General features: G+C 55.3%; 12 protein-coding genes across 12 annotated transcripts; 7 read left to right on the forward strand and 5 right to left on the reverse strand.

The window, feature by feature from the left end:
• Positions 1-8: 8 nt before the first annotated feature.
• Positions 9-625, reverse strand: L226DRAFT_571372 (uncharacterized protein; the record flags this gene model as incomplete). The annotated part of the gene is made up of 2 exons (XM_067684546.1): positions 9-494; positions 545-625. The coding sequence occupies 2 exons, from the start codon at positions 623-625 to the stop codon at positions 9-11; spliced, it is 567 nt and encodes a 188-aa protein (XP_067535056.1).
• Positions 626-1,013: 388 nt separating this feature from the next.
• On the reverse strand, positions 1,014-2,458 carry L226DRAFT_535366 (uncharacterized protein). Its single transcript, XM_067680894.1, has one exon. The coding sequence runs from the start codon at positions 2,418-2,420 to the stop codon at positions 1,176-1,178; it is 1,245 nt and encodes a 414-aa protein (XP_067535057.1). The 5' UTR covers positions 2,421-2,458; the 3' UTR covers positions 1,014-1,175.
• Positions 2,459-2,514: 56 nt separating this feature from the next.
• L226DRAFT_613329 (uncharacterized protein) lies at positions 2,515-3,335 on the reverse strand. Its single transcript, XM_067686494.1, has 2 exons — positions 3,048-3,335; positions 2,515-2,992 (listed from the first exon to the last, which is right to left on the reverse strand). The coding sequence occupies exons 1-2, from the start codon at positions 3,290-3,292 to the stop codon at positions 2,893-2,895; spliced, it is 345 nt and encodes a 114-aa protein (XP_067535058.1). The 5' UTR covers positions 3,293-3,335; the 3' UTR covers positions 2,515-2,892.
• Positions 3,336-3,475: 140 nt separating this feature from the next.
• L226DRAFT_463601 (uncharacterized protein) lies at positions 3,476-5,570 on the forward strand (the record flags this gene model as incomplete). The annotated part of the gene is made up of 9 exons (XM_067675797.1): positions 3,476-3,929; positions 3,987-4,064; positions 4,120-4,312; positions 4,371-4,503; positions 4,556-4,633; positions 4,683-4,762; positions 4,811-4,918; positions 4,977-5,454; positions 5,514-5,570. 9 exons carry the CDS (start codon positions 3,476-3,478, stop codon positions 5,568-5,570), a joined length of 1,659 nt encoding a protein of 552 aa, XP_067535059.1.
• A 114-nt stretch (positions 5,571-5,684) lies between these two features.
• On the reverse strand, positions 5,685-6,444 carry L226DRAFT_613330 (60S ribosomal protein eL29; the record flags this gene model as incomplete). The annotated part of the gene is made up of 6 exons (XM_067686495.1): positions 5,685-5,929; positions 5,993-6,028; positions 6,094-6,105; positions 6,166-6,250; positions 6,307-6,356; positions 6,430-6,444. 6 exons carry the CDS (start codon positions 6,442-6,444, stop codon positions 5,894-5,896), a joined length of 234 nt encoding a protein of 77 aa, XP_067535060.1. The 3' UTR covers positions 5,685-5,893.
• A 242-nt stretch (positions 6,445-6,686) lies between these two features.
• Positions 6,687-8,275, forward strand: L226DRAFT_582138 (NAD(P)-binding protein; the record flags this gene model as incomplete). Its single annotated transcript, XM_067685546.1, has 4 exons — positions 6,687-7,547; positions 7,689-7,735; positions 7,815-8,075; positions 8,138-8,275. Exons 1-4 carry the CDS (start codon positions 7,079-7,081, stop codon positions 8,273-8,275), a joined length of 915 nt encoding a protein of 304 aa, XP_067535061.1. The 5' UTR covers positions 6,687-7,078.
• Positions 8,276-8,617: 342 nt separating this feature from the next.
• On the forward strand, positions 8,618-9,880 carry L226DRAFT_553163 (NAD(P)-binding protein; the record flags this gene model as incomplete). Its single annotated transcript, XM_067682910.1, has 4 exons — positions 8,618-9,110; positions 9,167-9,354; positions 9,413-9,686; positions 9,746-9,880. The coding sequence occupies exons 1-4, from the start codon at positions 8,694-8,696 to the stop codon at positions 9,878-9,880; spliced, it is 1,014 nt and encodes a 337-aa protein (XP_067535062.1). The 5' UTR covers positions 8,618-8,693.
• A 1,988-nt stretch (positions 9,881-11,868) lies between these two features.
• On the forward strand, positions 11,869-13,029 carry L226DRAFT_75592 (Ssu72-like protein). Its single transcript, XM_067687219.1, has 6 exons — positions 11,869-12,015; positions 12,073-12,099; positions 12,160-12,303; positions 12,357-12,496; positions 12,552-12,670; positions 12,757-13,029. Exons 2-6 carry the CDS (start codon positions 12,077-12,079, stop codon positions 12,856-12,858), a joined length of 528 nt encoding a protein of 175 aa, XP_067535063.1. The 5' UTR covers positions 11,869-12,015; positions 12,073-12,076; the 3' UTR covers positions 12,859-13,029.
• A 394-nt stretch (positions 13,030-13,423) lies between these two features.
• On the forward strand, positions 13,424-15,149 carry L226DRAFT_508892 (cysteine peroxiredoxin). Its single transcript, XM_067678194.1, has 8 exons — positions 13,424-13,838; positions 13,903-13,973; positions 14,043-14,178; positions 14,251-14,343; positions 14,451-14,545; positions 14,604-14,614; positions 14,681-14,811; positions 14,862-15,149. The coding sequence occupies exons 1-8, from the start codon at positions 13,746-13,748 to the stop codon at positions 14,895-14,897; spliced, it is 666 nt and encodes a 221-aa protein (XP_067535064.1). The 5' UTR covers positions 13,424-13,745; the 3' UTR covers positions 14,898-15,149.
• Positions 15,150-15,741: 592 nt separating this feature from the next.
• L226DRAFT_535374 (20S proteasome subunit) lies at positions 15,742-16,980 on the forward strand. The gene is made up of 5 exons (XM_067680895.1): positions 15,742-15,823; positions 15,887-15,984; positions 16,041-16,296; positions 16,376-16,534; positions 16,624-16,980. The coding sequence occupies exons 1-5, from the start codon at positions 15,795-15,797 to the stop codon at positions 16,844-16,846; spliced, it is 765 nt and encodes a 254-aa protein (XP_067535065.1). The 5' UTR covers positions 15,742-15,794; the 3' UTR covers positions 16,847-16,980.
• Positions 16,981-18,078: 1,098 nt separating this feature from the next.
• On the forward strand, positions 18,079-19,149 carry L226DRAFT_571382 (uncharacterized protein; the record flags this gene model as incomplete). Its single annotated transcript, XM_067684547.1, has 5 exons — positions 18,079-18,106; positions 18,174-18,280; positions 18,369-18,892; positions 18,948-19,050; positions 19,108-19,149. The coding sequence occupies 5 exons, from the start codon at positions 18,079-18,081 to the stop codon at positions 19,147-19,149; spliced, it is 804 nt and encodes a 267-aa protein (XP_067535066.1).
• Positions 19,150-20,666: 1,517 nt separating this feature from the next.
• L226DRAFT_463756 (NAD-aldehyde dehydrogenase) lies at positions 20,667-24,236 on the reverse strand (the record flags this gene model as incomplete). The annotated part of the gene is made up of 18 exons (XM_067675811.1): positions 20,667-20,758; positions 20,904-20,973; positions 21,190-21,239; positions 21,466-21,580; positions 21,644-21,675; positions 21,736-21,856; positions 21,934-22,005; positions 22,067-22,170; positions 22,229-22,292; positions 22,354-22,510; positions 22,596-22,624; positions 23,017-23,098; positions 23,152-23,181; positions 23,238-23,308; positions 23,472-23,544; positions 23,600-23,789; positions 23,992-24,038; positions 24,118-24,236. 18 exons carry the CDS (start codon positions 24,234-24,236, stop codon positions 20,667-20,669), a joined length of 1,518 nt encoding a protein of 505 aa, XP_067535067.1.
• Between the last annotated feature and the right edge of the window lie 377 nt (positions 24,237-24,613).

Genomic DNA, 24,613 nt, shown 5'->3' on the forward strand with positions numbered 1-24,613 from the left:
GTATTCCATCACGCCGGGAAGACGTATGCAGCGATGCCCTGGTCGAAGTAACCCTGGGACAAAGCGTTCTCCGCAGCGGTAGCGTTGGTGGTATAGTAATGAGCCTCGATATCGGGATTGAACGCCCTATGAAGCGCAACGGTCCCAGGGCAACCTGTCTCCGCACTGGTGTCTGCGTAGGTGTATCCCACGACGCCCTGGTACTCGTACCCGTTCGTCGTGACGGCACTCTCTACCTCGTCCCAGGATGCTGTAACGTAGTGGTCCGTCTTTGTCGAGCTCCAAAGACGGTAGAAGGGGACGGCATCGGGCACGTCTGGGCCCGTGGTGTTGCTGTAGATGTATACGAGGACGGATTGATGGCTATACACGCCGCTCTCGAGGGCGCGCTCGGCCTCGCTTGCGTCGGTGGTGTAGAGGCGGTCGGTGATGCTGCCACTGACAGCGACGTAAAGTGGGATTACGGGGTATCCACAGGCCTCCGCCGCCCGACTCTGCGTAAGGGTTATCAGGACAGTTCTCCCAAGTGATATATACACTGTACCTCGATGATAGCAGGCGCTGGAATCGAGTGCGCGTGCAGGATAAGTGCAGCAGTGGTGAGACCAGAGAGGATCGCCTTCATGGTGACAGGTGCGTCTGGAGGAGAGCGCAAAGGATTTGTTATGGAGCATGCCATTTATACCGGCCAGGGGAACTGGCGGTAAAACAAACGATACACTGTTAACTTCCAAAGAACATGGGTGGCATAAAAACCAAGACTGGAAGACTGACATGGTGAACCTTGGTTGATGACGTCTTGCATGCAACATGTCAATCTAGAGACTGGGGGATGAATCGACGAACACGAGAAATTGCAGAAGGCCCGACGAAGACGGACAACCAGGTCAGTATGGACAGCGGACAGGCGCTGCAGGGCTTCAGGCTCGTGTGGTCGGTAAACCCTCTACCCTGCCTCACTGAGGTTCAGTTTGAAGCAGAAGAGGGTGTTTCTGGTAGGCATTGGAGGATGCCGCTCCAATTTACCTGTGTCTGAGCGACCAAGCCATACTGGACATCAGCATACAAGCATATATAGTACATACCTCAATCTATACCGTCTAAATGCGTCTATGTACCTGTCTAAGTCTATCAGTAAACCCGAAGAGCGCAACCCAAACACACGCGAAAACCGTTCAAACCCAACCAATAACGTAATGACTGTACTCCACCTCCGCCTGCACCCCCTCTCCAGCCTCGCAGACAATCGTCTCCTGCTCCAACACACAGAGTCTCCAGTCCATACGCGCGGACTTTTGGCATGCAACGACATGGTGTGAGTCGAATCCAGGAGTTGGAGGGAAGACCTCTTGAACGGTCTGAGACTCTCCGGTATGGGTGGGGCGAAGGGGCATGACCAAGTGGAAGCGTGGCAGGGCACCGGTGGTTGGGCGGCGCAGGAGCGAGGCAACACAGTCGTGGATCAACGAGGCGTGGGTGCGCTCGTAGATGATGTCCGCGCCAAGTATGAGGTCAAAGGGCTCCTCGAAAGATGGGACAGCAATCGGTGCAGCTACAGGCGAGTACAGCGACCAATCTAGAGCGCAAGCACTGAAAGAGATGCTCGCAGGCGCGCCGTCGGGAAAGTTTGTCTTCATGTTGTAACGCAGATTGTCGAGGACTAGCGGGTGGTAGTCTGACGCGATGACTTCAACGCTCGCTTGGGACCTTTTGCTTGCCAATGACCGCGCGGTGAGGTATTGCGATAGAGCAAGGCTAACCAGCCCGGTCCCTGCGCCGAGCTCCAGCACCCGTAGTCTCCCGGCGCGACCCAGCACGTCCTCCGACAGCCCAAACCGACCGGGATTCTCCACCATCATTTCCGCCAGAAGGCATGCGCCGCCCCAAGTCTGCGTACCAACGGTAGCAGTGTCTTCGTCAACGGCGATGGGGACGTCCCTGACCTGAACTTCGATGTCCGAGGTGAGCAAGGGACTGGAGAACTGGTATCGACGCGTGAAGGTGCGGGCGGCGGAGGTTCCTGCGCAAATGGCTATAAGCGCAGCAGAGGCGCGAATGAGGGCATCCACCTTGTCCTCAGGCGTATATGATGATGATAAGGTACCCTGTTCGTCGTAGTCGTCACCAGGTTCTTGGAGAAGGGAGGCTTGCGAAATCAGGCCGGTCAACCAGCGAACGGCATATGCACGCTCGAACTCGTCCGCTCTTAACTGTTCCGTAACGTCTTCGCCACCTTGCGATTGTCCTCGCGACGTTTTTATCGAGCCATCGCGGTTGACGCGACGCGAGCCACGGACTGGAGGATTGTAGATCGTCCGCAGGTAGTCAATCAGCTTTGCGAGACCATCGAGAGGTTGTTCGCGGATACAGCGGATTGGAGGAAGGTGTACCGACGGAGGAAGTAAGGGAGATTGGGTCATTCAAGAGTTTGAGTGTTCTGGTTGAGCGTCCGCTGTGATGGCATGTAGACAGCAGTAAAGCGTTTTGACATCGAGTTGATGTTGTAGTTAACTCAGGCTTGTAATCGGCGTCATAACTATAGAAACATCCCACACTAGCTAATACTACATATCCAGTCAATGCTCCAGGTGAAATCTCGGGCCTTTGAACAGCGGGGCGAACAGATCACAAAAAATCCGTGATTGAGAATTAACCAGGCATGAATTTCCCAAAGAAACTGGCGCGCGGTACGTCGTCGCCGTATTTCGAGAAGGCATGAGCAGCATACCTCCGCTTCGATACGTTTTCCGCCCCAATGTCCTTGGCACAGGGACACCGACAATGCGAAGAAGGTTATGCCTCGGTATGGCAAGGATGATGGGGAACCTCCAAGATCAGGTCCAGCGTTGTGTAGGATTGGACACGAAGACACTGCGGGAAGGCGATATGACCTCATTCATCCTTGGCCTTGGTATTTCTTTTCTCTCCTGCAGTGGTTGGACTGTTCTGCCCCGCCTCTTGAGTTCGCATGCTCTGCAATTCAGCGACAAACCTAAGTGAAGTTCAAGATCAATGGCAGCAGCAGAGCTCAGCGAGATACCACGCACCACTTCACGCTCGCCCAGAGGCACCCGGTAATGAACATTAAGAATATGAAATGTATGCTCCCGCGCGACAGGATTAAGAGGCCGAGGAAGATGAGCAGGAGTGTTGCTAATACGCCGTCGACGATGGTGAGGAATACAGGGTTCAGAGACGAGCCAGGAGTGAGGATGTTGGAGAGGAAGTCGCCTGGTGGTCCATCTTGCGAAACCTCTGGACTCCCTGCAGCTGGAAGATTGCTTTCAGCCATACGGCTCCGAGCAACGGGTACAAGGGAGACTGTTGAAGGGAAACGACTGAAAGTTGGCACCCTGGCAGTGGCAGCGTCGCGAAGTGTGGGCGATACACGTGACCGACGCGTCCGCGAGATCGCGACTCGCCTCTTGTCTTTGCATTGTCACTGTCAGGCAACTCTGCCCCTCTCCCATCAGCCATGGACATCGAAGCCGAGCAGCCTGTTGCTGGGCCTTCTAGAACCGCCGTAGGACCCTCCATTCACACATCCAGTGTGGATCTCGGTACCCCCTCGTCTGCCCCCGAACGACCACTGCCCACCACACACTTCTACTCAGTTGAGTATCCAGGCTTTGTGCAGCCTGCATCTGCCCCGCTCGCAGTCGAGCGTCTGGGAGGCCAGCAAGCAATTGATACCGCATTCCGGCGCGCGACAGGAAGGGACCGTGTCGAGTCGCTGCTGGAGCTGCGCCTGAGGCCAGACAATCCATATGCCCACCCTGTACCCGGCGAGGTGGTGCCGACCAGTAATATCATCTTGAAAGTTGTGAAGCGGAAGCGGCGGAGAAAGGATGGCGACTCTGGCGACGGTCCGATTGGCGAATATACCGTCCAAGCGGTGGGCGTTGCTCCCAAGACTGCACGGTTCAGGAGTGAGTGCTTGAAAGCCAGGGATGTTCGTCTTTAAGCTCAGTATGAGATGCTTCCAGGCATGGCCGATTTTCAGTACCAGCCAGACATGTCCGACCCTGTCGCGCAGCTGCGCGGTGCGATGGATTCCATGGACGGTAAGACATCCTAAATCAGTGTACCCCAGGGAGTTGCTCATGTGCGCTTCGTCAGTGGATGGCATCCTGCGATATCACATACCGCCAGAGAAAGAAGACTACACTATTTCTGAGGCGGGTCCAGAAGCCATGAATATTGACCCGCTACTCCTAGGTGAAGGCGAGGCTACGAAGGTTCGGACGAGAAGCAACCTACGGTTGTTCCCTGCACCCTTGTTCAGCCGACAAGGTGTTCCACAGAACTACAAGTAAGTCATTATTCCGCACGTTTTGCGACCATCGATCCAAATGCCTTCCACCAAACAGCTATAAGGCCAACACTGCTTCTGTTGAAACCATCGTCGTGGATGACGAGACAGGCATCGAGCAGAAACGACTCATAAACCGGATGCGTTGGAAGGGCTTTGGTCCTATCTCTGTGTCTTATGCAGAGAAGAATGTGAGTGTCCGGAGTTCGTGAATCCGAACTACCAGTCTAACGGCCGTTGTAGGTACCAGACAAGCCTTCCGCTGCGGTTGAAGAACAACGCGGCCAAGCGGACAAGAAGATATTGAAGCGGTTGGAAGAGGTGGAATATCTTAAACTTCACGTCCGTGTAACTGCTAACCTCCTCATAGCTCTTCCAAGAGCGACCTATCTGGACCCGGGCCGCTATCTTCAATCAGTTCCAACCGTTGGAAGTTCGAGACATCGTCAAGTATGTCGTTCGACTTGATATATTGTCCTTTATGCTGATACACTGCAGCTCCAAGTATCTTCTCCCCTTGGTATCGTATGTCTTCGAGGATGGACCATGGAGAGATACATACGTTCGCCTCGGGTACGACCCTCGCCAAGACCCTGAAGCACGGTTGTATGTGTCTCCGTTTGTTATGGATGGTTCGATATCTCCTAACCATATCATCCTGAAGCTATCAACGCTTGTATTTCCGCAACGTCAACCATCCCATCCTACGCCCGTCCGTGATGACCCGTCGACAAGAGCAACGAAACGAGTCCGCCGAAGCGCGATTCTCCGGCATGGACGAACGACGCTCGCACATCTTCGATGGGGAGACAATAACCTCCGAGACGGCAGCCTTCCAGCTGTGCGACATCACTGACGAGATGCTGAAGGAGATGATCGAGGCCGACGACGAGGATTCGCTGCGTGACGCCTGCAACGAGCGCGACGGATGGTACACGACATCTGCGTTAGAACGCATCAAGTCGGTCCTCCGCCTCAAATTTTTCTCATTGCTTGAAGGACACGTCGCCACCCGCGAAGAGTGCGAGAAGTTGCTTGTGCCGCAGGAGGGTACCGACAAGCTGCCCTCGAGGTACCGGCCCAAACTCAAGTTCGGGAAGCACAACATGGCGAAGGGTGCTTTGCGCCCGGAGGATGCTGCTGTGAGTATTATCAATACGCTGAATGAAGACGACTTTGTTGACTGTTTCTCTGCGTACAGGCACAGCGACTCATGACCGCAATCGAGCAACAAAGGAAGACGTTCCCACCTCGATGACGCATGAGATGACCGGCCTGTGACCAGGAGGTTGCAGTCCGTGAAGCCCTCCCAGTATGTGTATCACTATCATAGCTTGCAATCATACCGACCTCAGACTTCAATAAGCATCGCACGAGAGGTCAATGGTGTTTTGGGGGTTTTCGATTTCTGCTCGAATAGGTCCTATGCATAGCGGCGAGTGCATACACAGCATGATCGTGGTGAGGGTGTTTTACATGTAACGACGTCGCCTTGCGCGAGAAACAGGCCGGCCCTCCTCCCAAGAGCTCGGCCTAGCGGGGGTCTCCTCCACAAGAAGTCACGGGCAGTACGGGAGGAAATCATGATGCAGCCTTCTGCTCGGCGCGAGCTTTTCTCTGCACATGGACAAAGCATTCGCATCAGCAACAGGTAGACAGAATAGAGCGTGTACCACGCACCGAACCAACCAACGCAAACCTCGAGTTGCGGCGGAACTAGCACAGATATCCAACCATCCGTCAAAACGTCATCCCTTCCCAAGCCGTACTCGCCAACGTACCTTAGGGTCAACCTAACAAACCAACGCTCGTCAGTATACTATCCGCAATGCATAGAGCAGGCTGGGACGTACACCCTTCATGGAGCGAGTCCTGTGGCTCTGGGGCTTCTTGATACCATTCCGGTGAGCCTTGCGAATCTGGTTGTGGTTGGTATGGCTAGAAACAGCTTGTCAACATCTCGCCTCGCAGCGTGTATGGAATTGACAACATACTTCTTGGACTTGGCCATGGCGACTTCGTTTGGGTCTTGAGGATGCGAATGCTGTCTGGTGCCCACACCGGGCGCCTCCAACGATTCAGAGTAAGCGTGAGAAATTCTGAGGAGGGTGGCTGACAACTATGCAGTTCATCCCTCGGCAAAAGCCGTGCCGTGCAGGTGAATGGATAGACCGTGGATAAGGAATATGCGGACATGCATAAGATATAAATTATAGCAGAGGCGCAGGATGACCACAAGCAAGGCAGCCTCAGGCCGAAAAAGTATCGGGCTGGAAGGACAAAAAGCATATACGTTACTGCGTGAGTGGCCATTGTCGGGATCGAACCGACGACTGGGCTAATCAATGATACATACCACACACTCCACCGTCTGAACGCGACCTTCTTTCGGAATCTCCGATTTTACACTTTGAAGTCCTAGACTTCAGCTTCATGTAGCTGGTTGAACTCATCGCTACCAACTCTGAATCCTCCATGTCAGCAGCCTCAAGACACAACCTGAAGTTTGTGCTACCCCATCGGAACCAGCATGGTCGTTAGTTGGCGGTGGATACCCAAGGCCTGAGTGGAGGATGAATGACGTCCATCTACCGTCACTGGCCACAGAAGACCCGAGTTCTGCGTAAGAACTTGCGCTGCAAATGGAACCTGGGACCTTCATAGACGTATATAATACTCCGCAATGATGGTGCGCTCCCCTTGAAATAAGACATCCGCACTGCGTTCGCACATCCCACTTAACCATATTACTTGCGTATCCACACCATGTCCTCTCTGAAGCCAGATACTACCAACATTGCCACTCTCATAAGCAGGCGATTCAAGCCTGAGCAGATCCCCGACCTCACAGGGCGCGTTGCACTTGTTACCGGAGGGTCGGCCGGCATAGGATTCCACGCTGCGGCGGCACTCGCGCAACACAATGCGAAGGTGTTGATCTGCTCGGCGAACCCGGAGCACGGAACGAACGCGGAGAAGGAGATGAACGAGAGCCTCAAGCAGACCGGCTCCACGGGTTCAGTGCAGTGGACGCAGGTCGATTTCGGGAACTTGAAGCAGGTGGATGCTTACGCCAAGCGAGTCGCGCAGGAGCAGGACCGTCTCGACATTCTTCTCCTGAACGCCGCAATTGGACAAGCACCGTTTGGTTTGACTGCTGACGGTTTGGAGAGGCACTTCAAGGTGGATGACATCGATAGTCCTAGTGTTGGATATTCACTGAAGAGCGTCACAGGTCAACAACCTTGCTCACTACGTTCTGGTCAACCGCCTCCTTCCCTTGATGAGGAAGGCGGCGGAGACTGCACCCCCCACCAGCGTTCGCATCGTGGCCCAGAGTTCTAAGATGCACGCTATGGTGCCTAGCTCGACGCAGTTTGCATCAAAGGAGGAGATCAACCAGGACATCGATGGGTCAAAACTGTAAGTTCTCCGTAGTTGTGAGGCGTGCGACAAACCGGCTGATGATGCGTTTGACTGTTGTTGCTACGGCCGGTCTAAGGTCGGAATGATCCATCTGGCTCGGCAGCTCGCACAGCGCAAGTTGTCAGGTCTACCGAAACCCATCCTTGCGATGTCTGTGCATCCGGGGACCGTGGACACCGACGTGCAGAAGACCTGGTCGGAGAGCTACGGCGTCCTTGGTAAGGTGCTCGAGGGGCTGAGCAGAGGGCTCGGGAAGAGTGCAGAGGAGGGCGCCGGTGCTAGTCTCTGGGCAGCAACGTGCACGGACATCAACGGGAGCAACTGGGAAGAGTTCCAGGTCAGCAGTCATGCTAGTATACGCGGATCTCCGTATGACTCACATGGTACCCTCTCATCTAGGGAAGTTTCTTCATGGAGCCATACGGAAAGCCGAACCAGTCGGAGAGCAAGATTGCTTCAGACCAGACTGTCGGCGAAAACTTCTGGAAGCTCTGCGTGCAACTCACAGAAGAATTGCTCGGAGAGCGCTTAGAGTAGATGCAGGATGAAACGCATTGTGATCTTGTATGTGCATTAGCGAATGTAGGTGCCATGGCCAGTACTGGTCGACTTGTATACCATGTCGTTGGTCAAGCAGGACGATGGAGGGGAGGCAGACATGTGAGCATACACGATCTGGGATAGCAATAGTACGGTATATCAAGTCATCGGGGATTGAGCCAGTAGGAAGCCGATGCTGTCCGAATATGGTGAGGGCATTGCCATAAGAGGACACGAGGGACGAGAACGACTTCGATGGGATGCCCAAGCAGCGTCACCGTTCGAGCGGAGGCCATATAAAGTCGAGGACACGCAGACAAGACGCGTCATGTATTCTGTCTCTCGACTGCCACGAGCCATCTTGCCACGCCGTCTGTGCATCGTCAACCTCCCCAATACCCGACGCGCCCTCACCATGGATTCCGTCTTGCCCGACACTCTCAACCCCGCAACCCTCCTCAGCAAACGCTTCAGGCCCGACCAGATCCCCGACCTCTCAGGCCGCGTCGCACTCGTCACTGGCGGCTCTGCCGGCATCGGGTACTGGGACGTAGCCGCACTTGCCCAACACAATGCCAAGGTCCACTTCGTCTCCGCCAACGCCGACCACGGTCACCAGGCCGAGTCCGACCTGAACACTGCGCTCCAGCAAAGCGGCTCGAAAGGTTCCATCGTCTACCACCAGCTCGACATGGGCAATCTGAAGAAAGTCGACAGCTGGGTGAAGAAGTTCGCGCAGCAGGAAGATCGTCTCGACATCCTCATCGCAAACGCAGGCATCGGGCAGGCTCCGTGGGGAATGACAGATGACGGGATTGAGAGGCACTTCGAGGCAGGTCCACTTTCACCAATGGGAGCCGCCCTTCAGTAACCGCGCCTTATATGCAGGTCAACAATCTCGCACACTACGTCATAGTGCTCCGGTTGCTCGACCTGATGAAGAAGACAGCTGCCACCGCGACGCCCGCAAGCGTTCGCATCGTCATGCAGAGCTCGGAGATGCACCGATTCGCGCCATCGGACGTCAACTTCGCATCAAAGGAAGAGATGAACGAAAAGGGGGACGGTGTTCAACTGTGAGCGACCGACCTTCTATATGACTCTTCTAAGTCTGATTCTGTCACCGTGACCGAGGTATGGGAGGACGAAGCTCGGAATGATCGTTTTTGCAAGGGAGCTCGCCCGTCGGAAGCTCGCCGAAGGCAACCCCATCCTCTCCATCTCAGTGCACCCCGGTATGGTCAATACCGAAGTCCAGAAGGCATGGGGCGAGTCGTACGGCGCGCTGGGCAAGGTTGTAGATAAGCTGAGCCGGATGGGAGGGAAAAGTGCTGAGGAGGGTGCTGAGGCGAGTCTGTGGGCCTCGGTCAGCACAGACATCAACCAGCTCAACTGGAAGGAGTACCAGGTACGTGTCCAAGAGCCCATCTAGGAACAGCTACTGACACCGCCTCCGGGCACGCACAGGGGAAATATTACACGGAGCCTTACGGGACGCCGGACCAGGAGACAAAGCAGGCGAAGGACGACACGCTGGCGAACAATTTCTGGAAGTTGTGTTCCGACCTCAGTCAAGAGCTGCTGGGCGAGCGGGTAGAGTGAGAGGACATCGAGTAGTGATACACACGTTGAGGAGCTGTACGATACATTGTACAATAGGTCAGAGGCGAAGATGTTCAGTATGTAAAACGCCGCACGCAAGTTCACTCACCATGTGCTACTTGGACAAGGAGTAGCAACTCGTCGACAATTCGACATATGTGTCTGTGCATGTATTTGAGCGGCAATGAAGAATAGATTTCCGTGCCGTGCTCAGAACTTCAGGAACTCGTAGAAGCTGCAAAAGAAAGACAGGTCAAGAAGACGAGGTTCTAGCACGGTGATAATCATTTGCTTGCCTGATCCCGCTCGGGGTTCGGAGAGCTCGATGCGTCTACGGGACGATAGCGTCTCAAAGGCGCATGCGTTTCTTCCAAGATAGATGTCATTTTGCTGTGCAACGATCTCGTGTTGCTTGTTTTGAACAGAAGTTGCATGCTCACCAAGTCGATGGCCTAGTTTGCGATTTCGGGACGCGGCGCAGCACGAAGGCCCAATTCAACCACACCGGCGCGACCTACTAGTACATAGTACAGTTGCGTTGCGCGGATCTACAGGCTATATGTAACTATTGACTTCAAATTTCGGATTGAACTCCTTACATTGATCGTTCGGCGCGCCATGTAGGTATGTATAGGTACGCCCGTCATGAAGCTGCATGAAGGCGGGCGACAGTGCTGTGCACGAGATGCCCGAAGTGAGGTTGGTTTGCGTTGACGCCTCGAGGTCGCTCGACGCAGGGAGGGGCTGCGGTAGTCTTCCACATAAGTCACTACACTGCGTGAGCCAAGACAGGGCATGATTCGAACGTGACTGCACTTGGCAACTGTGCATACTGAAGGACAAAGTGAACGTCTGTGCAGAGGTAGTCATCGATTCAAGTTCCGGTAGATCACACGCCGGAACGGACACACACCTTTGCCGACATGCGTGCTTCAGGACAAGCTGAATATAGAATAACTTTGTTACATTTCCTGGATCAGAATGTGGTTTGGCGTGATGTAACGTAGTCTGCCGACCTCGAGCGCAAGCGGCCTTGACGCGTTGGCGAGCGCACGGTGTCCCGATCGCTAGCGCTGGAAACGGGGATCCGCAGCGAGCATTCAATCAACGAAAGCCTAACAAGCTCCATGTAGTAGGTATGGATGATGCAAACATGCGGTGACATCTCGAATTAGCGCACCATGCTTGCTGGTGGCGGCCACGGAACGCCAGGTCCAGAATAGAGCTGGTCAGACCCATCCTTCTCACTGGCAGACCTAAAATCGGTGAACAATACTGCGGCAACATGCCTATGCTATGTTGTTACCGAGTCAGAGCATATGCGAGAGTGTGAGGCGGAGGACAATGTGTCGACCGAAGCACCGGCAGCCAAGACAGGCCCGAGAAGGTTGTGGTTCAGAGCGAAGACGGCTCCCACGTGGGTGCAGTCTGACCAAGAGTCACAGTGCCGCCCGAAGGTTCCCGCCACAGCCGGACGACCGCGTATGCACATCTGATTCTCATCCTCCTACCTCTCGTACTGCTGTCCTGTGTCCTTCTGTCCATACACCAAACCGAGTCCCAAGGTGAGCATAATACCTCATTGATAAGCCGACGATGACGCAGAGTGGAAGCGTATGCTCGACCTGCACAATGTGACTCGCGGGGTCGAGGAGACGACTCTCAATGTTCTAGATACTGCTGAGGCTTTCACGATCTATATGGACGCGTCAATGTGTACTCTGAATATGATACTTACTCGTTCGGGCACAGTTGCTGCCATGGATCCAAGGAGAGCGCGAGACCCACGCCTGGCCCGACAAGACCCTCGTTTGCAGCACCAGCGATCGCACTCTAACACGCCATCCGGACCGCCGCAATCGCAGGGACCTCCTCCTCAAGGACTACCCAACCAAGCAACTTCGTTTCAAGCCCCACCGCCTGTATTGCAAGCATCCACGTCTCAGGGATACCCGTCTTCCGTTCCTCAGAACTACCCACCGTATCCTACTGCCACCCCACCACAGTTTCCAGCGCACGACGTGTCCAATCAACAGCTCGCGCAAGAGGCTCAGGGCGCAGCGAGCCTACCGCACGATCAGCCGTCGGGGTATAAGCCGCGTCCGTTGTTTTGCGTAGTATGTGCGAGTAACCAGGTGCGTACTCCCCGCCCTCACGCCCGCGCCCCGCATGCCGACGTGTCTTCAGAATAGGTCTATGGAGGGACATTATGTGTTGGCGTGAGTGCGTCTTCGCTGTCCTATTGTGTGGCTGGATCACGAACGTGCGTTGGCTGGCAGCAAGGCGGGGTTTCGCGTATGCTCGTCCGGGACCGGGTCTGCCGTACGGCTACCAGGACCCGCGATTGATAAGCCCAACATCTACGCATTTGGTACGCCGTACAATGACATCTACGAAGAGCTACAAGCGCAAGATGCCCGATTGTGAGTCCGACCCGCAAGCGCGTTGTCTGAGCTACTTACCTGGACGTGCCTAGGTACACTGCCAATGGCCTTTTGCAGATGCTCGACCGGAACAGGCGGATAAAGCTCGCTCCAGAGCGATGGCAAGAGACAAAGACTGTTGCTGATATCGTTATAACATGCGAGGAGAGGTGTTTTGATGCGGTGTGTGATGGTGAGTGCCTGTGAGTTCAGGCACTCCCGTACTGTCTGGCTGACCCAGGGTCAAGACCTACTCACGAGAGGCGGAGACTTCAACAAGCCAGTACACATAATCAATATAGAAATCAAGGATAATCACGAGGAAGCTCATATCGCAGGAAAGGCTATCGTAGATCTCGCTACAGCGGTGAGTAATATGAGTAATATGAATATGGAGAGCACTCGCTCTCTGTCAAAATGGAATGGATGCTCATGCGTGGCTGGAAATTCTAGATCGAAAACGCGAAAGACATTGACGAGGAGATCAACGGCATCCTTCAGGCACACCAGGAAAAGCATCCGCACAGTATCCTACACGCGGTCGCATACTACTGATCCTACTCACACATCTGTCTCCCGGCAGTTGCATGTTGTACGTTCTTGTCCGGTCCATCTGTTCCCATGCCCGCCTCTTTGCCTGTATCACTACTAGTTCCGATCCTCCCACCTGCTTGTGGACTGCTGGGCTTGCTATCGTGTATGATGTTGTACCTGCACTTGTACGCAATTGCGCAATCGTTGGCTTTGAATGAGCAGACTGATGCTCATCCGTGGAGTATGCCTTCTAGCGGCTCAGCATACCATCTGGCAGATTATCTAGCCTCATCGAGAACTAGTGCGTGGGACGAATGGCGACATCAGACGCAAATCCGCTGAAGGGGCTGTTCTTCTAGGGTCCTAGAGTATCAGTGTACACTCATGTTTGCCATGTGCTATCCACGATAGCCTACACACTCTCCTCGCGCGCGTTCTGCTCCGGGTGTGTTATGAAACGCGTCCGACTGGTCTCGTGACCGCGTCCATAGCAATGCTGTATTCTGTTTTCGGTGATCTTCGCGTGTGCCGCATTCCTTCCGGCCTTGCGCCGGCGACATGCATCCTCTTCATCATTGCACCTTTCCATACCCTCCCCGAGCTTTTCTTCACGGCAAGAGTGAAGCTCAGGATCACGATAAACCCACGTCCGTCACGCGACTGAACCTGCTTGCGAGCCCAGTCTATCAAGCGTGTGAACCGAAGGCGCGATTCTTACACACCTCGGTGTCATGTTAGTACAATCTGGTCAGTCTCACCCAAGGCTCAGCTCGTTCGCCCGACCGAGCTAGAATGCCAGGGGCTATATAAGGTTGCGTCATGAACAGAGATGGGAACCCCTCGCTCTATCGCACCTGCTCTCCCCGCTCACCTCACCCGAAACCTCAACCCGCTCATCACCAGTCGCAATGGGACTTCGTCTTGGAGACATCGCCCCTGATTTCGAGGCGCAGACCACCAAGGGCCCGATCAAGTTCCACGAGTGGATCGGGAACTCCTGGGTGAGTGTAGCCAGCGTACAGTACAAGGCCATGCGATGCTGAACGATGTGACCACATCTGCCAGGCTATCCTCTTCTCTCACCCTGGTGACTTCACACCTGTCTGCACCACCGAGCTTGCGGAGGTTGCACGGAGGTATGTGCGGGCAGTGTCTATGTAATCGGACTGAGTGACTTAATTGCTTCGGATCTGGATGATCTGTAGGGCGCCCGACTTCGAGAAGCGCGGCGTGAAGCTCATTGGTATCTCCGCGAACGGCCTCGAGGACCACCAGAAGTGGGTGAAGGACATTAACGAGTGGGGCAGCAAGTTCGGTCCTACGGACGTCCAGTACCCGATCGTGAGTCTTCTATTTAGTTCTAGGTGCCGTTGGAGGCCGTTGGGCGAGGCTGATTGTGCCGGGTCTGTGTAGATCGCCGACGAGGACCGGAAAGTTTCCACTCTGTACGACATGCTTGATTACCAGGATGCGACTAACAAGGACAACAAGGGCCTTCCCTTCACCGTGAGTTTTTGGCTATTCAGAGAGACGCCGGGACGGCGGGTTCTTGGTGCCCGTTGACTTGGTCCTCTCGGTGACGAGCGGAACGCTGACCGCATCCGCGTCTGTAGATCCGCACTGTCTTCATCATTGACCCCAAGAAGGTCATCCGTCTGACGATTTCTTACCCTGCTTCTACTGGCCGCAACTTTGACGAGATCCTCCGGTATGTCCATAGCAGTGCGTTTCAAACAGGGGCGTACTAACCAACTTGTTACGTTTAGTGTCGTCGACTGTATGTCTCGCCCCGAGCTATTTGTGTCATGTAGATGATAGGCTGACGGGGTGTTTGCCAAAATAGCTCTCCAGATCGGCGACAAGTACCGTGTCACCACGCCCGTTAACTGGAAGAAGGGCGACGATGTTATCGTCCACCCGTCCGTGTCGAACGAGGAGGCGAAGACGCTCTTCCCTGATTTCACGATCCACAAGGTACCGTATCTGTCCTAGGTTCATGTTTCAAGTCTGACGCAGCGTCGCAGCCGTACCTGAGGACTACCCCTCTCAAGGTGGATTAGGCGGCGATGCCTCGCCTGTTTCGGCGGGAACGGAAGGAAATGGAAGAAGACGTACAAGTCCAATTGTGTATTATCGTGTTATAATGCGGAACACAGTATACCGCTCTGCATATTGTGCTGTCTGTCGTAAAAGGGAGATTGAGCGGGACTCCGGATGGATCACGGAAGCCTGAGGTTCAGCAGCTTGCTGGAGCGTGGCAGTGAGCTCGTATCGAACCTTGTCAATGTAGCGATGACCATTGGTGCAGCGCCGACAATTATCTTCTCTCTTGATCCAGGTTCCTGCGGGCCTGTGTGGCCTGTCTGCCAGAGCGATGGGTTTCATGGAAGAGATGACCCCGGTGCATGTGTGTTTCAAGCGGTCTAGCACCACTTCCACTTCGGAATGCCCGTCAGAACTTCTCTGGAGGTCTGATATATATTGTGACAAAGCTGCGATTTGTCGCGCGCACAGGTAAGTGATCGTCGGGGTAGCAATGCAAATGCATTTAGACGATTACCTTGGAGTAAGAGCACTAGGATCATCCCGTCGAACTGCAGCAGCAGGAACACGGAGTAAAGCTTCGATTGGGTAACTGGTGGCTGGGCAGATCATCACCGTTTGCATTATGTGTGAAACATGCCATAATGGAGAGGGTTGAGTGGGAGAAGAACGGAAGTCGATGCACCGGACGAGAACAGGAACATCATCGCAGTTGACCAAGAGACGTACGAAGTTGTCACTTGTGGTCTCGGCCCACGTGGGCTCCACGCGAAAACCAAATACGGGCAGTCCACGTGAAACAGGGCCACGTGGGGTATTCTCGACGCGCGTTCAGGCATTACGCGTCCACAGCTCGGTTGGCGATCTCAGCTCTCTCCTCCACCCGTCCATCTCCTCCTCACCGACAGATCCACATGGCTACTGCAGACGGCGGCGCATACAGGTACGCGATTACCGCTCTATCTCAGAACTTCTACCTCACAACTCGTGCGCGTTTGCTGTGTAGCTACTCCCTCACCGTCTTCTCTCCGAGCGGGAAGCTCGTGCAGATAGAACACGCTCTTGCGGCGGTCTCGTCAGGAACTACGAGTCTGGGTATCAAAGGTCCGCCGCTCACACGTCTTCGTAGCCCCATGACAGCTGCTGAGACCGCGAAATAGCATCGAATGGTATCGTCATTGCAACCGAGAAGAAGTCCTCGTCCATCCTCATAGATGACTCCATGATCGACAAGGTGTCTATCATTTGTCCAAACATCGGCATGGTCTACTCTGGTATGGGCCCCGACTTCCGTGTTCTTGTTGCGAAGGCCAGGAAGAGCGCACAGGCGTACTGGAAGATCTATGGCGAATACCCACCAACAAAGGTACTCACTCAGGAGATAGCGAACATCATGCAGCAAGCCACACAGTCCGGGTACGTCGTGATTTTGCCTTATGCGGATGAAAGCTTCTTGCCGCCAAGGTGGGCTTGATGTTCATTCATTTCAAAACAGTGGTGTACGGCCATACGGTGTATCTCTGTTGGTGGCGGGGTGGGACAGCACGCGTGGACCAAGTCTATACCAAGTTGACCCCTCGGGCTCGTTCTGGGCGTGGAAGGCAAGCGCCATTGGGAAGAACATGGTAAACGCGAAGACGTTCCTGGAAAAGCGGTGCGTCCTGTTCACACTACGTCCTGTGTGGCGCATTGGATATTGACCAATGCTTCCTCGCCTTTGACCTTGTTTCCGCGTGTTGGTAGGTACAACGACGATATCAGCTTGGAAGACGCCATCCACACGGCCCTACTGACGCTCAAGGAGGGTTTCGAGGGGCATATGACGGAGAAGACGATCGAGATAGGCGTTGTTACTGTCCCCAGCGAGGCAGACTTGGCCGCAGGCAAGATTGAGGGCACCGGTAGGGTGAAACCTACGTTCCGGAAACTGACGGAGGAGGAAGTGCGAGATTACCTCGCAATGTGAAGGACTACTCGCTTGTATTTGTTGTGCGTTGTAAGTTACGGATTGTGGGATGAGTCTCTTTCTGTCTGGAATTCTTCCTCCATGCCTGTGGTTCGTTCAAAGGACGGTAGGATGTTGAGCGAGGCATTAGCTGCAGTGTCTCGCTGATCGTCAGCATTGCATAGCGACGGAAGTGGGGAACAGGTCCGTCAGACGCTTGTCAAGTCCGACGGGGTCGATACGACGCTCGCATCTCAGTGAGTGAATTCGGAATGGCAGGGAACCCGTGCCTTCATTACCTCAGAAAGTCGTGTACGACGCCGGCTTATACTCGTGATGAATTCCTCGGGCGAAAGTCACGAGATGCGGCTTACAGGTCTCACATTTCTGTCTAGCCACACCCGCGGCGAACGCAACTAGGATCGCCGAGCACCGGGCATTGCCTATTTCCGACCAACCTTCTGGCACCCACAACACCACGGAGCTAGTCCTCACGTTACCAGCTTACAGCAAAGGCCGTCATCGCAGGATCATGCAGGCGAGCTTCTTCGCGACGCGCTTAATTGGGTAACTGTTTAGCGTTCGCGTGTATGGGCGTCGGGCGGTCCCGTTCCAGCATCATCTGCACATCAGCACCGCGTTTACACTGCACCATCGTCGCATCTCCATCGTGCAAACCCCAGCCACGGTCACGAAACGTTTTCGTTGCGGTGTGTCCTTCCCACCGACTCGGCCCTCCTTGAGACTGGCTGATAATCACTCCAGGTGTGCTCTGATCCCCGCGTGCTGCAATGCGGTCACGCTAGCCAGCTATACTTACCATATCTCCGATCTGCTGGCGAAGTACATCGCAGAGGCCAGCTTCCGTAATGTGTCATAGAATCCCGACCAAGGCGACACAGCTCTCGTCGAAGGTGCCCCGGCGGCCTTGTCCGTACTCGGAGAGCCTTCCCCTCTCGTCGCCTGCGATGAAAATCATCTTACGTTGTATGCTACACAGGCACATGCTTCTCCGTCATTCGGAAGACGACGACTTGCTGCGTTCGTCCACTCGTCCTGTAACAAGCTTGGCAGGTGCTGCCAACAGCCGGACTGGGATGGCCTATAAATCCTTGCCCGCATACCCCGCTCTTCCCCATTCCACTCCCCCATTCCATCTCCCGTCCGGGTCATCTGTTCGGCGCCCCGCCTCTTCCCGGCTTCTGTCCTTTCCCTACGTCTCCCATAGGACCCACTCAATAATATCGCCCGTAATGTCCAACAACTCTGGGAACAACTCCTGTGCGTGTCGTACTGGTCGACGCTTCATCTATCCGAAATTTCACTCATGTTGTTCTGCATTCTTCAGCATCGGGACGCGCCCCGCTCCCCTTTGACCCGAGCCTGCTCCAGCCCATCGTCAGGAGCAAGCGCACGCCCATCGCTTGCACGGAATGCCGAAGGCGTCAAGTCAAGGTGCGCACGGAGCGCGGCGGCTCACTGCCACCGATCCGCTATTATTGATTGACCGCTGACATACGAATTCGTGTTGCTGCGCTTCTAGTGCTCTGGGACGACGCCCCGCTGCGAGCGCTGCCAGAAGAAGAACATCGAATGCGCGTACATGTCCCTCAGCGAGCAGCGCACGGGCACGGGCGGGTCTATCTCCCGTTCCGGAACTCCTGTGATACCGATGCATGGGGGCTCGGGACACTCGCACCACTCACATGGCTCGAGCCGCCTCGCGCAAAGCTCGGGGGGATGGCAGTCCGGCGGCCAAGCATACCCTGCTGGGACGGGGTACCCTGTGCCGCAGGGCTGGCAAGAACCTCAGTACAGCGGCAGTCAGAGCGGCCAGTCTAACCAGTCATACGCCGGAGTGCCCATGGCGTACCAGCAAGGCTTCGACCAGCAGGCGGCCTTCGCGCAAGGAGGCAGTCAAGGCGGGGCGGACATGTACGCCCAAAGCTATGCTCAGCAGGGCTACGCGGGCGGGACCACGTACAACGCCTACGGCCAAAACGTTCCTGCGACGGACCCCAGGTACGCGTACCAGACTGCCCAGATGATGGGCGGAAATCAGCAGAGGTAAGCGTGTCCGTGTATGTTCGAAACGGACCATTCTCACTCCGAGGCGTGCTAGCGTTGCATACACTGGCCAGTACGCCCAGCAGCAGGTTTACTTTGACCCGACGACCGGCCAGATGATCCCTGCCGACATGGCCGCGCAATGGACCGACAACAATGTACGTGATTTGATTTTAGCATATCCCCGTTTGGCCTAAAATTCACTGGTCATGCAGGCGACCGGATTTCAGGCTCAACACTATCCTGGACAGAGCTAATGGACATCATAGCAATGACATACCATATAATAAACCCTACTCAGTTCCAACCCTTCGGCATTCTCTTCTTATACACGCTTTTCTTTGCCCGTCGCTCATACACTAGAGGATCCCTCGGTTTCGCCTTCCGCACTGTAGCATATATTTAAAATGTTTTTCTAGCTCGTTCGTTGCATTGTGCTGTTCCACAACCTCGTTCCTACCGTCTCCAGCCTCGTTGTAGCATATCACACTCCCACGACTCCTACATATGCCCCCCGTTCTTCTGCGACTTCTCAACTGTATCTATACGCACGCTCCTGCGACGCTATCATATTTAGTGCATACATTCTGCGGTTCCCCGCATGACGTCGAAGTGTTCTCTCCACCTAGGCTCGGAGGTTCGTAGCATGCTGGGCCGAACATCATGGTCCACCCTTCGCCGACAAAGGCCGAGTAGGCACTCACCGTCAGTCGAGGTGCGCCCATCGAGAACGCGAAGGCCCAAGAACACTGCGGGGAAGCAGGATCGGGCTCAAGTCAGATTGCCGAGCAATCGGGGTTGAGCCACTGCATGCACAAGTACCGTCTTCGGTCGTTGCCAGGCCAGGGGAGCACCTCAGGCTGTGTCGGGCACATGGTCGGCCCTCGCTGTGCTCCGTGCCAGCTGCGCCGGGTAAGACGGTGCAGAATACAAGGACGTTGTGGCTTGGGGCTTCGATGGGTGCCACGAGCATACGCCACGGATGGTCCGAGAGATTGACGGCGCGTCGGGATGAGATGGGACGGCTGGTGTGCGTTGACGGTGGTTTCGAAGATCGGAGGATTACAACGGCGGGCATGGTGGGTCAGGGAACGCTGGAGGGGTGATATGGGGAGTTTGCTGCCTGGAGGTGAGCCTCGGGGGAAGAGGGCGGTGGAGGTGATGAAGTGATGAACACCAAATGATGTTGGAACAACATATTCTTCCCAGCGCGTTCAGTGGCCAGTGACGGCCACCGAGAGGATATTCTTGTCAAAGATCGACGCAGCGAGCTATATCAAAACGTTGTAGCGTATTGGGGAGTGCATAGCTTCGCTCACCATCGTCAGTGTCCGCAGACAATTCGCCTTTCCCACTGGCATCTCATACCTCCGTGCTTCGATGATTGCCCTGCGGTCAATTCTTGACGGTGTCGGAGTCGCAGCGGTCAAGGAGAGGTCCCAGTTCGCAGTAGAGAAGAAGACGGAGAGAAGGCCTCGGCGGGGAGAAATCGAGCTGGCACCTCGTGGTCAATGAAAGAGAGGGAGGAGACGTGCCTGGCCGTTCACAAGACGGGGGCCCCCAGCTCGAGGGCAAGTGGAGCCCGATTGGCGAGTCGTACCACACCGCCAAGAGCCGTGAGCACAAAAGTCATACGCGGAAAATTCTTCAGATTGACGATCGACACGGAAACCACAACTGGCACCGATACATGTTATCATGGGCCCGCAGCTAAGCAATATTCGTACACGTCTTTTTGACGGCTTCCGCACCCCCAAATACCTATTGATACGACCTACAGCGGCCAATCGAGCTTCTCGCCGTAGTTCCAGTGGATGGCCTTGACCGAGGTGTACTCCTCCAAGGCATAGCTTCCGAGCTCGCGGCCTGTGCAACCACAATTAGCGCTGGTTCCCGAAGGTCACAGCCTCGCATTAGCCAATCCCGCTGTTGGCTCGATGCCAACAGCGGCAAGGTCCTGCCATGGCTTCCGGCACGGGGAAATGGAGGCCAGAAAGGGAAACCTGCTCACCGATGCCACTCTGCTTCTTGCCGCCGAAGGGCACGTTGTTGTTGAGCAAGTTGTACTGGTTCACCCAGACCTGTAATGAGACCACCAGCCGGTCAGCCACGAATGATGAGCCACGACGCCGCGGTTACGAGCACATCGGCGGTGCGCGGTACGTGCATGAAGCACTGCGTTGTAGCTCGACATCATGCAGAGCGCACGATTTGCAATTCGTGGGAGAGTCTGTGTCCGTTGGGCTGGACACTCCCTGCCGGCATGATGGTCACGATCAGAAGGAAATTACACTCACCGTGCCCGCTTCCAGTGCCTGAGAGACACGCATACACTGGCCAGCGTCGTCTGTGCAGATCACGAATCAGTCAAAATGTCAATGTCATCGGCGGAAATGAAGTGCACGTCGGACGACCGAAATCGCAAGTAGCATTGTCTCGATGGTGTCTCACTGCACCACGGATTCGTACCCTCGTCGGCGGAGAGACACCGAGAGACATTTGTAGATGCGCCTTTCGGCCGCCCGACGAGCGCGGAGAAGAAGTAAGGATGCGAAGAGGAAGGTGAAACATACTGGAGTGCAGGCCAGCTCCAAGACCATAGCTAGTGTCATTCGCGAGCTCGATGGCCTCATCCTCAGTGCTGAACTTCGCTACGGCAAGCACGGGCCCGAAGATCTCGTCCCTGACCTGTGGTCATCAGTGCCAGTGGATCAGTCATCACGTACGCGAGAGACGGCCGTGCAGACTCACGATCTTCATATCCGGTTTCACATCGACGAAGACTGTGTTGCGCGGTTAACCTTGCTCGAAGCGGCAGGTACGAAAAGCACGGAGGCGCTTACTTGTAGGATCAACGTAGTATCCCTTGCCCGGACGTTTCTCTCCGCCAAGGATGCACTTGGCGCCAGCCTGCTTGCCGGCTTCGATGTAGGAGAAGATCTTGTCATACTGCATCTTGGAGACCTACGACGCGACGAATACGGAACGTTGTTAATCACGGGAGGGCCTGGCCTAGCAGAGCATCATCGGGGAAACCTTACCACAGGACCGCCGCCGCTTGCCTCATCGAAGCCATCGCCGATCTTCAATTGCTTGAACTTCTCGACAACCAACTGAATAGGGACGGTGGTCAACACATGACTGAGTCTCCATAGCAAGGGTGAACCCGCTGACCTGCATGAACTTGTCATAAATGGTGTCCTGTACGAAAAGGCGCGACCCTGCGGTGCAGTCCTGGCCAGTGTTGTACAGGATCCCGAGCCCGACCCAGTTCGCCGCTGATCGGACACATCATTGTGTCAGCGGCATCACCCATGAGTGAAGGGATGAGCATACCTTGGTCCAAGTCCGCCGATTCGAAGATGATTTGCGGCGACTTGCCACCGAGTTCGAGACTGACCTACAGAAATGTAACAGCGTTCACCTATGTTCACCCTGTCAAAGTTTGAGACTGCATTTACCTTCTTCAGGTTGCTCTTCGCCGCGGATTCCATGATTTTACGCCCCGTCACCGTGCTGCCCGTGAAGGCAACCTTGTCCACATCCTTGTGGGCCGAAAGGGCAGCGCCGCCGACGGAGCCGAGCGAGGGGACCGTGTTGATGACGCCAGGCGGGAACCTGCAGTAAGATCCAGCGGCATCGCACGCCAGGTGAGGGTGAGAAAAGGGCGCCTTGAGCGTGCTATGGTGAAGCAGAACCATACCCGGCCTCGACGACAAGCTCGGAGAGTTTCTGTGGGATCCGAGGGGTGAGCTATATGTACACACGGCTGATGGAAGAGAAGGTCCGATGCCCGAAGACTCCAACCGAGTGTACTCGAAAGATGAAAATATCAGCACAGAACGCTTCTTCTGTCAAAGACGAACGTTGCCTGCAGCCCGGTCAGGCGTACTCGGACCGCGAATGCAACAACTTCCGTTCGGAGGCACGCAGAAGGCCCATTACATGCGTGCGGCGAAGCGTCGGAGGAGTCCAGGGAGAATAGCCTGGACGTCGGCGGCAGATCGCGCAGTTTGGCTGGAGAAGCGCAATAATGCTCGGGCTTCGCCGAGTCCACTCAGACAGCAACATAGGCTCGAAGAGCCGATCGACAAATGACGCAGAGTGAGAGAACTGAGACTCACCAATGCAGTCAACGGCGTGATCTCCGAGGGCTTCATGACAATCGTGCACCCGCAAGCAAGGGCAGGGGCGACTTTCCACGACCTGCAGCGTGTGTTCAATCGTGCGACCAAGCCCATGCACGAGCATATACTTACCACATGTTGATGGGATAGTTCCACGGAATGCTGGATGACGGATGGTTAACAACAGGTTAGCGGACCGAATATTGCCCAGCGCCTACATTTGTCCACAAACCCCGATGGGATCATGGCGCGTGAAAGCGAACTTGGTCTTGTTATCGACTTCAATAGCCTATTGAACGCGGAAGGAGCCGACGTCAGTAGGAACCCCTTCACATCAATTTCGGAAGGCCGGGGGCTAGGAACGACACCGGGTGCGCCACATCCCGCACGGACGGACCCTACCTAGGGGCAGCCGCGGAGTGGCACACCTCAGCCCGCGAAGCATGGCTCACCTGGCCGAGGATCTTGTCCGCCCACCCGGCATAGTAGCGCAGACACTGGACGCTGTCGCCGATATCAAAGTCCCTGAAGACAAAGACAATCAGCACCATCTCGTGGCTTGCGAGGGTTCAGAGCGCACCTGGCAATCTTGACTGGCTTGCCATTGTTGAGGGCTTCGAGCTCCGCAAGTTCTTGCGCGTCACGTTCGATGAGGTCCGCGAGCTTGTTGAGGAGCCGGGACCGCTCGAAACCCGTCACATTCTTGCCCCACGTCGTCTTGAACGCCTTGCGAGCAGCGGCGACCGCGATGTCGATGTCCTTTTCGGAACCTGCGAGGACGGGTATCAGACAGTTTCTCGGGGACCGGGTGTCTGTCCTGTCCCAAGGCGGGAGGACGACTCGGGAGCGACGACGCAGCTCGCGGATCGGTCGTCGAGGTTGCCGGAACAGGCAGGTGCACGGTCGCCGACGCAGATAGAAGCTGTCGGTGGGAGGCACGAGCCAAAGGACGGCAAAGGATCACGTACGTACCTGCGACAATTGAGCAGATAACCTCCTCTGTCGCGGGGTTGATGCATCTAGAAAGAGCACGTAGTTCAGGGTCAAGTGCTCGCGAAGATCCCGGAGATGAATAACCGACGAATGGATGATACGCACTGGATAGTCTCGGTCGAGTCGACCGACGGCACGAACTCGTTATTTATGAACAAGCCTGTGGGAACGGTGATCTTCTTGCCGTTGGCCGGGACGGTGAGAGTAACTGGCTGAGCTGCCATGATGTGAAGACGATGGGCGAAGATGGGGGTCGATGGGGAGGAGGATCTGGCAGACGCGTAATATACTGCGGGGCGGAACGACTGTCGATAAGAGAATCCTGCATGGGAAAGGAACGATAGAGACAACCGCGAATGGGAGGCGGATGACCATGTCCTGACTCCTGCGCACGTCGCCGGCGGCGTCCCGATCCTGCAGCTGCGATAAGTTGCTGTCCGGGTAATAGCAATTGGCGTTGTCTTCCTTGCATACGCGAGATAGTCAATACAGAACATGTCGTGCAAGATAGATGCAGAGGTAATTATTGGGCAGCACGGCGCGCACCAGCCAAAGTGGCCCAGGAGAGGCACCGGCTTAAAGCCAGTAGGAACCCGGATGG

Source organism: Lentinus tigrinus, assembly GCF_003813185.1.
Source record: "Lentinus tigrinus ALCF2SS1-7 unplaced genomic scaffold L226scaffold_13, whole genome shotgun sequence".
NCBI lineage: Eukaryota > Fungi > Basidiomycota > Agaricomycetes > Polyporales > Polyporaceae > Lentinus > Lentinus tigrinus.